Source organism: Drosophila obscura, unplaced genomic scaffold (assembly GCF_018151105.1).
Source record: "Drosophila obscura isolate BZ-5 IFL unplaced genomic scaffold, ASM1815110v1 contig_185, whole genome shotgun sequence".
NCBI classification, from domain to species: domain Eukaryota; kingdom Metazoa; phylum Arthropoda; class Insecta; order Diptera; family Drosophilidae; genus Drosophila; species Drosophila obscura.
Genome location: NW_024542773.1, coordinates 513,059 through 525,420, shown reverse-complemented (window position 1 = coordinate 525,420; position 12,362 = coordinate 513,059). Strand labels below are relative to the sequence as shown.

At 44.5% G+C, this 12,362-nt stretch overlaps 3 protein-coding genes across 3 annotated transcripts; 2 read left to right on the top strand and 1 right to left on the bottom strand.

Moving 5' to 3' along the window:
- The first annotated feature begins 1,152 nt into the window (after nt 1-1,152).
- Nucleotides 1,153-2,861, top strand: LOC111071720 (peroxiredoxin 1). Its single transcript, XM_022363209.2, has 2 exons — nt 1,153-1,271; nt 1,946-2,861. Exon 2 carries the CDS (start codon nt 1,946-1,948, stop codon nt 2,528-2,530), a length of 585 nt encoding a protein of 194 aa, XP_022218901.1. The 5' UTR covers nt 1,153-1,271; the 3' UTR covers nt 2,531-2,861.
- A 3,295-nt stretch (nt 2,862-6,156) lies between these two features.
- On the bottom strand, nt 6,157-7,569 carry LOC111071677 (40S ribosomal protein S15Aa). Its single transcript, XM_022363152.2, has 2 exons — nt 7,464-7,569; nt 6,157-6,739 (listed from the first exon to the last, which is right to left on the bottom strand). Exon 2 carries the CDS (start codon nt 6,735-6,737, stop codon nt 6,345-6,347), a length of 393 nt encoding a protein of 130 aa, XP_022218844.1. The 5' UTR covers nt 6,738-6,739; nt 7,464-7,569; the 3' UTR covers nt 6,157-6,344.
- Nucleotides 7,570-7,721: 152 nt separating this feature from the next.
- Nucleotides 7,722-9,359, top strand: LOC111071676 (nuclear speckle splicing regulatory protein 1). Its single transcript, XM_041592709.1, has 2 exons — nt 7,722-7,776; nt 7,837-9,359. Exons 1-2 carry the CDS (start codon nt 7,766-7,768, stop codon nt 9,065-9,067), a joined length of 1,242 nt encoding a protein of 413 aa, XP_041448643.1. The 5' UTR covers nt 7,722-7,765; the 3' UTR covers nt 9,068-9,359.
- Nucleotides 9,360-12,362: the final 3,003 nt, after the last annotated feature.

Genomic DNA, 12,362 nt, shown 5'->3' with positions numbered 1-12,362 from the left:
GCAACTTTGGCACGGAATAAGCAACAATCTGCATACCTTGGGAAAATGGATATTATGGACTTGTGTGCTGATATTGTTTGTAATTTCAGGCTCCAATTAATGCAAAAACTACTCAGTCTCTGTTCTAAAGATTTTAACAAAGTTTTGCAGCTCACGGGTTCCAATAATAGGTATCAGAACTGGGATAAATGTATACATAAAACACAAACATATACATTAATAGGTAAAAAACATGTCAATCTAGGATAAAATCATAAATAATGTTTCAATGAAGCTTGGATCAACAAAATTAGCATCAATTAAAAGAAATAAGGTATACAAAAGTTCATACGCATAAAAGAAACTTGGTTGACCAACAACACTGACGTCACATTTTATCAACATTTACGTTTTATGCTTTGGCCACTTTTGTTTGAACCTTAATATGTAAACAATCCAATGAAAAAGAGTTCTAAAAACTAACCAATCCTGAACAAAATGTATGTATATATCGGATAAAATTATTTGTTTACGGCTGAGAGGGCCAACTATCTAGTAATATTAAACTGAATATCAAAATTGACGAATTTCATATCACAAAATATCACGGTATGGCAGCCCGCAGCTACTACGAATTGCAGGAGTCTGGTAACGCCACAAAACGACGACACATTCGTTTTATGTTGTTTTTGTTTGAACCTGAATATGTAAATAATCCAATAAAAAGGACTTCTTAAAACTAACCAATCCTAAACAAAATTCATTGAGGAATTGGATAAAATTATTTTTTTAGTGCTGAGAGGGCCATCTATATAGTAATATTAAACTGAATATCAAAATCATGGAATACGATTTCAATCAATACAATAGAACGTTAACCCATTGTCGACCAGTGGGTATTTAATATTTCCACGAAATATATATAACTTTAACATATTTTACGGATTACAGGTGAAACACGTTGGTGGTCATTTTTGATTTGTAAGTAAAGAGGAGGATGGAGCTACAAGGATCCTAATCAAAAAGTATTATTTTCCGCGGTTTAATAAAGGGTGCTCGACATTTTAAATAAAGAGGTGTTAAGTGGGCTAAGTCTCGTTTGATCGCCGCCCTGGTTTTTCTGCCCTGCCCGGGAAAATTTTGTTTTTTCTATGTTGACTGGCTATATCTCGCTTCATTCGCGATTTTTTTACCGTGCCGAAAGGTTGTGTTATTTTCGACGACATCTGAGATCGACCCGAGTCATCCCAAGCGGAAGTCAAGCAATTACATTCTATATCCAACAGGTTAAAGTGAGTCTCGTCTCGGACAATGAATATTTCGCAAGTACTAAACAAAGTCAAAGAGAAATTACTGTGGAGTGTAAGACCAATCATGATTACCATTGCTGTAGTTGTTTATTGTTGCTGGGTGTGCTGATAATTATGATAGTGATGATGACTTTGAGTCGCAGATTATTTCACAAGTTTTGTTGCGCACCGAACATTATTTGTAGTCTCTTCTTTCACATTGTGCTTTATTGGCACGTCGTCCCTCGTTCAAGAGCACCACCACAAGCACACACACAGGGCAGACGCAGCCTCACACAGCCACACAGGCACGCACATACACACCACACACACACACACACACACTCGTAGTGTGTGCCGGCTATAGAGAAATGTAATCAAAAAAGAACACGAAATAGGGTTAAAATATGCGCAAAATGCGGAAAATAGTTCCGATTTCTGTAATTAAACCCACACATCCGCACTAAAACGTGCCCAAAGTTCAATTGGTGCAAATATTTGGCCACCTCCATTAAAATTACATGCATACATATGTAGATATGTACATATGTATGCATGTAGGTGCTTTTTCCAGTACGAACCGCCGCCGCACGATGGCTAGACAGCCGCCATCTTGTGACTTTGAGCTTAGCTTTTACTTATTACATAAATAAAATCCCTTTCTCTTTCCCCAATAGATGCCCCAACTGCAGAAGCCCGCACCCCAGTTCGCCGGCACCGCCGTGGTCAATGGCGTGTTCAAGGACATCAAACTGAGCGACTACAAGGGAAAGTACCTGGTGCTGTTCTTCTATCCGCTGGACTTCACCTTTGTGTGCCCCACGGAGATCATTGCCTTCTCGGAGAGTGCTGCCGAGTTCCGCAAGATCAACTGCGAGTTGATTGGCTGCTCCACGGACAGCCAGTTCACCCATCTGGCCTGGATCAACACCGCCCGCAAGCAGGGCGGTCTGGGCAGCATGGACATACCGCTGCTGGCCGACAAGTCGATGAAGGTGGCCCGCGACTATGGCGTTCTGGATGAGGAGACCGGCATTCCCTTCCGTGGCCTCTTCATCATCGACGAGAAGCAGAACTTGCGCCAAATCACCATCAACGATCTTCCCGTTGGCCGCAGCGTTGAGGAGACTCTGCGCCTCGTCCAGGCCTTCCAGTATACAGACAAGTACGGAGAGGTGTGCCCAGCCAACTGGAAGCCCGGCCAGAAGACAATGGTGGCCGACCCCACCAAGTCCAAGGAGTACTTTGCCACCACCTCCTAAGAAGCTAATCATCTGTGGGGCTGGGCCTGTGCGGTGCTTTGCTGTGGCCCTGGCGAGTCCAGGCCGAATCGCATTGCATAGACACACGCACATTTGAATACCCTAAATATACATATAATAAACCCTATAACTAGAGCTAGTTCGTCATCTATCTACGAGTATATGCATATTATTATGATTTGTGAACAGAAACTGTGAAAAAATTGGTTCTTTCTCCCTCTGCATTGCACACAACACCAACACACACACACATAACCTAAGCAGAAAGTGATTTATTTGAGTTTGCTCTTAATTTGTAATGTTGCCTCAATAAAACTGTATTGAATGCTAAGACGGACACGTGGGTCTTTATCGGGGGAGGCAACAGGCGGACCTTCGCGCACTGCTTATCTGCATGCGGCGCTGACTTTTATCGCATGTGCCAGACAGAGACCGTATTTCGCAATCGCCGGTGATTATACGGAGTATTAGTATGCTAAGAATGCCGGAACCCAACGTCACAGGTCCACAGAGCAAGCAGCGCAGTTGCAGCCGGCAGCAGCAGCTGATGCATGACACAGTGACAATGCCAGCCAGTAGGTTACGCTGCACTTCCCCTTTCGCCAACGCATTCCCGTTTTCCTTTTCAATGTTAAGTGCAAGCGACTGGTGACGTGGATGTCGTGCATATTAAGCAGATCTCGGCGGGGCACTTTGTGTGTGTGTGTGCGAAATTAATGGATAGAGTGAGATGTTGTGCTTGCGATCCGCTCCGTGTCGAGCCCCCCTCCTGCCTTTCATAGAAGTCCACCCATTACGTGTGTTGCAGCGCATCACACGATCTGCCTGTCAGTCTGACTCGGTTACTCTTTGGCCAAACTAGTTTACACAAATGTGCTTCTTCACCCGTACATATGTTTGTATGCGTATACCAGTATAATACATACATACGTACAACCAGCTGCGAGTCGTGGAAAAATCTTGAGCAGCGCTGTTACCGTGTCGCCCATAGAAGCTACCAGAAAACAGAGCAGAAAGGGTTCCCCTTTCGAATGGTACGATTGCAGGCGTTCTAACTTTATCTATGGGGAGTGGGTATACTTGCTATGTCATTCCGTTGGTTATTATCAGTCGAGAAAAATGTTTGCTCGCATGTTAACAACTGTACAACTACTATACACACAGCTGTGGACAAGCTATTAGTAATATTAGTTCATAAAAAAGACAAACAAAAAGAGCATAAACATTATTATAACAACTGTGAAGCGTCTTTCGCTCTCAAGCTTAGCCCAAGAGCATCCCAGCTTCGGCGTTCCAGGTATTCCCTTTCCCATTTTGGTTTTACCTGAACATGTTAGCCAACAATCACAGAAAAAAAGCTATTCATATTCATAAGCGTCTCAACAGCTGCAAAAAAAAAAAAAAAAAAGGGAAAAATTACAAATGCTATTTTGCTTTTGCTGAATCACTGCCAAGAAAGCTGTGAGACCAAAGCGTTTACTGGAAAGAAACATTTTCTGAACACAGAACCTGAACCAGTGTAAAAAAGTGGAATAATCCCCGTCTGAGCCAAATTGAGGGCGTTGGGTTTGAATGACTTTCAATTGTAGTGATTGAACGCTGTGGCTTTGGGGCGATCGAACGAGAGAGCGACCCACATATGTATCTGTATATCGATGCACGTGAAAAAAACGCATTTAATATAATGAGAAGCAGGACTCGGACTCGGCTCCAAATCGCATGACATTGAAATCCACAATCGCACCCGGAAGGTACATACATACATATACCAGTATAATACATATAGTGTGCTGTCTGGTCTGTCGCGTAATTTGATTATTTTATGGACTGATAAAGAAAGAATCAAATGATTATCGTTGGCTCTGGTGCTGGGCAACCATTTTAGCCATGCCTCAAGGGTTGGGTCGTGTGGAAAAAAATGGGTAATACTCATTGATAATACCCATGTACGCAGTCATACAAGTATTGGTATGCGGTAATCAAAAATGAAATGAATAAGTCCGCAGCTGCGTATGACCCTTCAATAGCCGCCGATGGCCAGATATGCGTGGGGGGTTGCATGGTTTGTACGCCCAGCCGTAGATATCGACAGATTGGCTCATCAATTATCTTTGTCCTGGGACCCCGCACGCAACGAGTAGGTCGATGGTTATTACTTCGTCCCATAGCTGATACGTATTTATTGCAATTGAATTGGAACATTTTCCGGACTCATGTCAGCCACCACCCCCCCATCATTTGGGCATGGGGCTGTTTGAAACAACCGACAATTATCAGGATAGATAATAGTCGGAAATGTTTTCGTTGCAGTTTCGATTGATTGTCGACATTATTAATTCACATTTAACAGGTATTTGGCCGAGGAGTGCGTAAAAAACTAAAATCAATTTCAAGCAGCGGTCAATTAGAGGTCAACGGTCGATTCGGAATTGGCTTCGTTGCAATTTCGATGAAATTGCACATTAAAAAATCAAATTTAATGGGTATTTTGCTTAGAAATTCGATTGCCAGTCGAAATTATTAATTATTTAGCAAAGTTTTTTCAATTGATTGCATACAATCAGAATTTAATTTTGATGCGCTTGATAATTGGAAAGATTATGATGGAAAATTGCTTTGTTGAGCTTCTTTACACACTTATAAACTATAATTTGAGCAAGAGCCATTTCGTACGAGCACAACTTCGTAGCAGCTAATGGAAGAGATAATGAGGTATAATTTGTTTGTTGCATTTAGATTGCTCATCAAATGGTTACATATTTGAAATCCAACAACAATTGGGCGGGCCAGCTGGAAAGCTGCAAGCAGTTGGCAGGGCCAATCAACAGCTGATCCATTTTCGATAAGTGCCAGAAATGATCGGTATGCAACACATATGTATGTATGGTGTGACCGTTTTCGGTTTTATTTTTTGCGAGGGCTGCAACAAATTGTTTCCCGCCAATATGTTTACTTGTGCAGTTTGTTTTGATTCTTGGTAATTAAACAGCGAGCGCGTATCTAATAGATACTCGTAACTACCGATAGACTATAGCTATTGTTTTGAATTTTCTTAAGCGATTCTAAAGGCAAACTCGACTCCTCAGAGGTTTCTTTCACGTTTTTCCACTATTTGAGCGACTCCAAAGAGGCAAATACGAAACTGGTTGCACTTCATTACCGTTTCCACACATTGGGGCTATCTTTGCAGGCCCTGTTACACAGTGCGTTGTGCCGTGCCTCTCTTTCGTTCCAGAACAATGTGGCATCCTGCCAGCACTTCTGATCCACAACACTTTGGTGTCTTCCTGAAGGTACGGAATACATAGTGGTTCTACACCGATTCACTGGCACTCACAAACTAAAGTCGAGCACGTTTATGCAAGCAGGGCCTGGACTGAATCACAAATAAGCCAAGGTTCTTCGAGCTCTTGCTGGTGTTTTCTAAATGGTCTACAGATCCATGTAACGCGTTTCAAACTCCATCCACTTGGCACCGAATGCTTCAGTTAGTGGACTGGTGCTGGTGCCACTCCAATTATACACACACAGAGGCTTGGTTTCACGTTGTCAGATTGATTTACTATTATTTTCATTCATCTTTTCGGCTTACATGTTACATGTACAATTATATAAAAAAATCTTGATTAATATTAATATGTATCAAATCATTTTATTTCGCGTTAACTTTGTGAACATTCAGTTTTGCTGCTACTACTTTATGCTTGAATGAAATTCTCTTCGGCCCTGGGCTCGTGTGAAATAAAACAACATTCTACATATTAACTCCCACACATACGCTTTAGCATTAGGTTGTAGACGCCGGTTCCTTCGCTTAGAAGAAGAAGCCGAGGATCTTGCCTCCCAGATGTTTTCTCCTGGCCTCCTCGTGATCCATGATACCGCCCGAGGTGGTCAAAACGACGTAGCCGAACTGACGGGACGGCAGCAGATTGTTGGTCCACTTCTCAATGTCATTGATGGGCACATCGAACCGTGGTGAGATGACGCCACATTTGTTGAGGCGTCCTGTAAGGTTCACCACAATCTTGCCAGACCGATGGTCATCGACGATCTCGAACTCGCCGATATAGCCATGCTTCATCATCACAGTCAGGAACTTGATGATCACCTTTGAGCAGGGACGCAGCAGCACCTGGCGCTTGCCACGCTTCTCGGCGTTGTTGATGCATTTAAGGGCATCGGCCAATACGTTCATACGCACCATGGCTGTAAATGTGAAAACGAGACAAATTAGTTCACAGCTCTCGCAGAACAATAAAAAAAATAAACTGCATAAAACCTAGCACGTGCAAAATACATGAAAAAACTCCAGGGCGGCCGCCATTTGCCTGTGTATGTGTATGTGTGCGTATTCCTACGTGTGGTTGTGTGCGTTTCTCTGTCTGGGTATTTGTGTTACATAGTGTAAACATCAACAGCTATCAGAGACAGACTTTGAGGGGCAGAATAGAGAAGAGCCACCATCCATTTGCCGGCTTAGAAATTCCCTCGGACATTGCCTCGGATGCTCTCATCTCAAGCCCGCTGCAGCGGCCCAAAGCCTTACAGACCACTCCACACAACCACCAGCGACAACAGCAGCCACACACACAGCTGACATCTCCCTCTCCGGGCAGGAATCACAGACCAAAAATGTCGCCGCACAGAAAAAAATTGGCAAAAAAATATATATTGTTGGGATTCGTTCATTGATGAACAATGTCTTGTTTATACATTGGCCCAAGCGGGCAGTGTTCGGCGTAACCACTCTCGGCCAACAAGTATTTGGATTCATTTTGGATCACAATAAAAAAATATAAAAAGAATAAGATTTGTCACATATTTTGCACCGCGCTCGCACTAAATCTATGGTGTAAGCCATAGTAGACACATTTGGCTAGCCATTTTTTGGCTTTTCTTTAACAAATTTATTATATTTGACGGCGATTACCTAGGATTGATTTGCAAACACAAATTTACACGACCGCGAACGTATCGGAAAAGAGAAAGAGGAAGTCAGGCCAGCCGCATCTGACATTTGACAGCTATCAGGGTTGCTTTGGAGGACCCAGAGTTGCTACTGCTGCTGCCACGCAAAATTTGCCGTTTTCGCCCAAATCTGTTAGCGGTCACACTGCAAAAATATAAACATTGTATTTGATCGGTATATTTACAGTATATTTTTGTATATTCCTTAGGGTCAGACGGTATATTTTATCAATAAGTCTGCGGTAAAATAAACAAACAAAAGAAATGTCAAAACCGTAAGTATTGTACAAAATATATTCAGTAATTGTCTATTAATGTGTGAATCATGACATCAGGTATGGCCTAATAATACCGGGGCAGCACAAGAAGGAGGCTGCCAGGCCGGCCAAGCCGACAATCAAACCGTCCGTATTCGACGAGAGCAGCGACTCCGGCGACAGTGACAAGAATGCCCCACAAATGCGCCCCAAGGCTAGCGTGACCGGTGGGCCCAGTGTAATGGAGCGTCGGGTGGCACGCCGCATGCAGGAAAAGGCCCTGGCCGAGGATCCCACCATATTCCAGTACGACGAGCTCTACGACGAAATGGAGAACAAACGCGACGAGGAAAAGCAGATCAAAAGCCAGGAGCCCCGGAAGGCCAAGTACATCAACCGCCTCATGGAGCACGCCGAGCGGCGGAAGCTGGAGAAGGAGCTGCGTGTCGAGCGGCAAGTACAGAAGGACCGCGAAGCTGAGGGCGAAATGTACAAAGACAAGGACACCTATGTGACAGCAGCGTATCGCAAAAGGCTTGAGTCCATGCGCGAGCTCCAAGAAAAAGAGCAGCGGGCCGACTACCTCGAGGCCATTGGAGATGTGACCAAGCAAAAGGACCTAGACGGCTTCTACAGACATTTGTACGAGCAAAAACTGGGCACCAAAGAGACGGTGGTCAAACCGAAGACAGCACCATCCACCGAGGAAGTGGCCTACAAGCCCATCAAAGCGGATGTATCAAAGCACCGCAGCTACAGAAAGCGCCTAGCCTCTGAGGATGAGGAGCATCAGCCGTCCGCATCGCCTGCTAAGCCGACCATAATTCCAGAACCGTCTGAACACAAACCAGGCGGTGCAACAAACTCGCAGACGCACTTGAACAACAACATAGACGCGGACTCTGACTTCAGCATCGATGATTCCAGCGAAGATGAGGTGGAGGATGAGAAGGAAAAGAATATGAAGCAGGCGCAGGCCAAGAAGCAGAAGCAGACTAAGACTAAGCTGGGCAAGGACCAGGAAACAAAGTCCGACCAGTCTAAGAGTCAAGACCCAGCTAAGAAGCGGAATATGGAGCATCCAGAGAAGCCCGAAGATACCAGCAAGGAAGCTACTGCAGATCCTAAATCCAAATCAAAGGATGACGATGGGGATAAGAAGGATACTGATTTGAAGAAACTGCCCATTCCCACCGTAACCAAGCCGACCGTCGACCGTACTCTCATCTGGCGCAAGCGGACCGTGGGCGAGGTCTTCGAGGCGGCCCTGGCCCGCTATCTAGTGCGCAAGAAGTCCCGCCAGGGCTGAATCCAATTATACAAGTTTTGGCACCGCATTAAAATGGAAAGGAACCGAAACTTAAAAACAAAAAATGATTTGTCCATTGTTTGCTTATTATGTTAATTTCAATTTGTCCCCCGTGTCATAGTTTATTTATGCATGTGCATGGTTGTTCCAGCTCCTGGCCGCAAAGGCATCTCCTGGGAGCGAACCCCCCTGGTGCAAATATTTAGCATAAGTTGCAATTTTCCTCCATTCCCTCTTTATGCACTTTACAAAAAATAGCAAGAAAATAAAGATAATTTCGGGGGTCGAGAACTTAAATACCCTTGCAGGATATCTATATGGTATCATATGGTATGGATGGTATGGAATTGGATCAAATATATGTAAACGCGATTTGAATATAATCTTAAACAATGCCATTTTCCGTACAGCCTTGTTTTACGAGCAATAGCAGCCATATAAATTACAATATCTGATGTCGTGGGCATATTACAGACAAATAATAAAGTGCTAACAGTCACTTTGTTTTTGCATTATATAACAGTATTTAAATGCTGAAAGAAAATTATATAAGACTAGCCAAATGCTCATTTGTCGGACCAATGTCAGATAAAATGATATGGTGACGCGGCCATATCGGGTTTCCTGTAGACTAAAAATGGGTCTTGAGGTCCTGACTTGGGATCGCATATGCTCGTATACTTTTGAATAGAAGGACAAGGGTATATCAATATGTGTACATACATACATAAATATGTACTGGTATAATTCATAAAATTAGAGATGCTTTCTTGGGTTAGGTTATGTGTATGTATTACCCACAAGAATAGGGTATAAAAAGCTCATGGCGCCAACTACGGCATGACGGATAGAAGAAGTAGAAGCAGTGGAAGTGAAACCCTGGATGTGGATTGGCGACAGAGCCAGAGAAGCTGGTTGTAGATGGTGGGGGGCTAGAAGCGGAGCATGGCACGAAGATATTCCATTTATTTTGTATGACGACGACGACGACGGCAAACCCAAAAGAGCCAACAAAAAATAAAAAATAAAACTTGCAAAACGCCCAAATAACAAAGAGCCAAGTTGCCGTTAGTTTTCTTTTTTTCTCTCTTTTTTTTTTGTGTGTTTTGTTTCATTTTACCGCAAAAGCTGGAAATCCCTTTTGAAAATAGGTGTGCCTGCTCTGCTCTGCGATGCGCTGGCTGTGGGCCGCGCGCCATAAAAGCGAAAGGCAAGGAATGGAAAGAAATGGAGGGGAAAAGCAAAGCCCGGGCATGGCATGGGCTATGAGCATAGCTGACATGGTTAGGAAGCGGGTCCGGCGCATTGCAGACATAGTAGACCACAGGAGCAGGAGCAGCAGCAGCAGCAGCAGCAATGGCAACGGCAACGGCAACGGCAGCGTCCTCATCTGCATCTGCATCCTGGCTGTCAAGTCGGATGCTTCGCTTTTGATGTCGTCAACGTGCTCTCCGTCCTTGTCGTCGGCCTCGTCCTAGTCGTCGTCGTCAGCGAAATTAATAGTGAAATCCATTTTCCATTTGGCACGGCCCTGTGCCCCGCACTCCACAGCGCCGCATAACAACTGCATCGCGGCTATGGCCATCTCGCTTGCACATTCAACTCTTGCCTGCTTTTATGTATGTGATTCTATCCCTCATACCTGTTTGATTGTGTCATCAATCTCACATGTCTTCTTCTTTTACTGCCGCTGCTGCTGCTACTGTTGTTGTTGTTGTTGTGTTTGTAACTGCTCCTTCATTACATTCCTCTTCATCATTTGCTGGCGCTGGCGCTGCCGCTATTTCTCCTTCTCATTCTTCTTCCTGTTCCTGTTCTTGTTGTTGTTGTTGTCTGTGCTGCAGTCGAGATTTGTGCTCTACATTTTAGGCAAATTAATTTGATATGAAATGAGCATTCCGTTCCGTCAAGTGTGCTTCCGCATAGCGGATCGTATCGGCTGGAAGAGTGCGGCATGCGCACACTTACATGCATGGCCATCTCTGTCTGATTGATGGCAGTGATCAGAGCAGTGGGGTGTGATTTTTTTACCCTTTCTAATTGATTGTTCTTAGAGTACTTATTCAGTTTCAGTTGGTGGAATGACCCAGTTCTGTTTGTCTTGATAAGAAGCGCTTTAAGCAACAGCTTTGGCGAACAGGGTATTATGAATTGGCGAATCGTCAGCAAACAGCGCTATGAAGACAGCAGCCAAGTAAGTGCCTAAGCATCTAGAGTGGATCGCTTAGTCACTTGAACGCATAAAAATTATATAATTGAGGAGCGAAGCACAATACTTTGTACATATGTACATATGTATACATATTCAAACGCGTGCAAAAAAATATTTTAATAAAATTTGTTTCCTTTTGTGGGCTTTGTAACTCTTTCCCATCTCTCTCTATCTTGGTCTGGTTTTTGAGCTGATCCACGAAATCGAAAGAATATGCAAATCTCTTTCAGGAACTGTGCAGCTGCGTCTGTGGGAGAACGAGAACAGGAGGACGGGCAGTACAGCGCTTGCATAACTGTAATTCCATTAACCCCGTTGTTCGTTCGTTATGCGCTCCGTACCACTGTTGGCGTTGGCTGCTCTCTCTTTGGCTGCTGCTCCTCGTTGCTTAATCAATTTACGATCATAATTACTTGGGCCTGTGGCAGCGGTGCGGGACATGGTTTGGCTGCTTTTGGCTCTGGCTTTTCGCTTTGGCCTCTGCCAAATTGCACTGATGCAATCTCACTCTCCTTCGCCTCATCTCCTGGCTCTGCTCTTTTGATGTGTGTGTGTGTGTTGGAGGGGGGTGGGTGTTATGGGCAGGGGCTGCGACTGGGGGTAGAATCTAGTAAAGGCTTCAAGATTGTGATCATTCACGTGTAAATTCAATTATCAACATTTTCAATGCCAGGCTGGACCCATGAGGGGTTATAACCACCGCAAAGGAGTGCGGGGGGAGCGGGAGCACCAGCAGGCAGCGGCAGTTAGTCTTATCCAGAGTTGACAGGGCCGTAGACGAGTGGGGGCCAAGAGCAGAGACTTGCTCAGCACATTTTGGTTCCTCTCCTCTTCTCCCGTTCCACTTACTCAGCCGCTCTAGCCACGACGCCCCACTGACAGCCTGAGTGTGTGTGTGTGTGTTCTGGTGATTTATATCGTGTGTGCATTGTGTGTGTGTGTGTGTGTGTGCGGGTAAAGTAGAAGAAGCCGAGCCGCCTCTTGGCAAGAAATGCGCGGCGCGGTGAGGCGCATCCAAAAAATTTCGCTTGCTGCATTGGACAGAGAGTGTAATGAAAAACTGGCTGGGGTGGGGATGGGGGG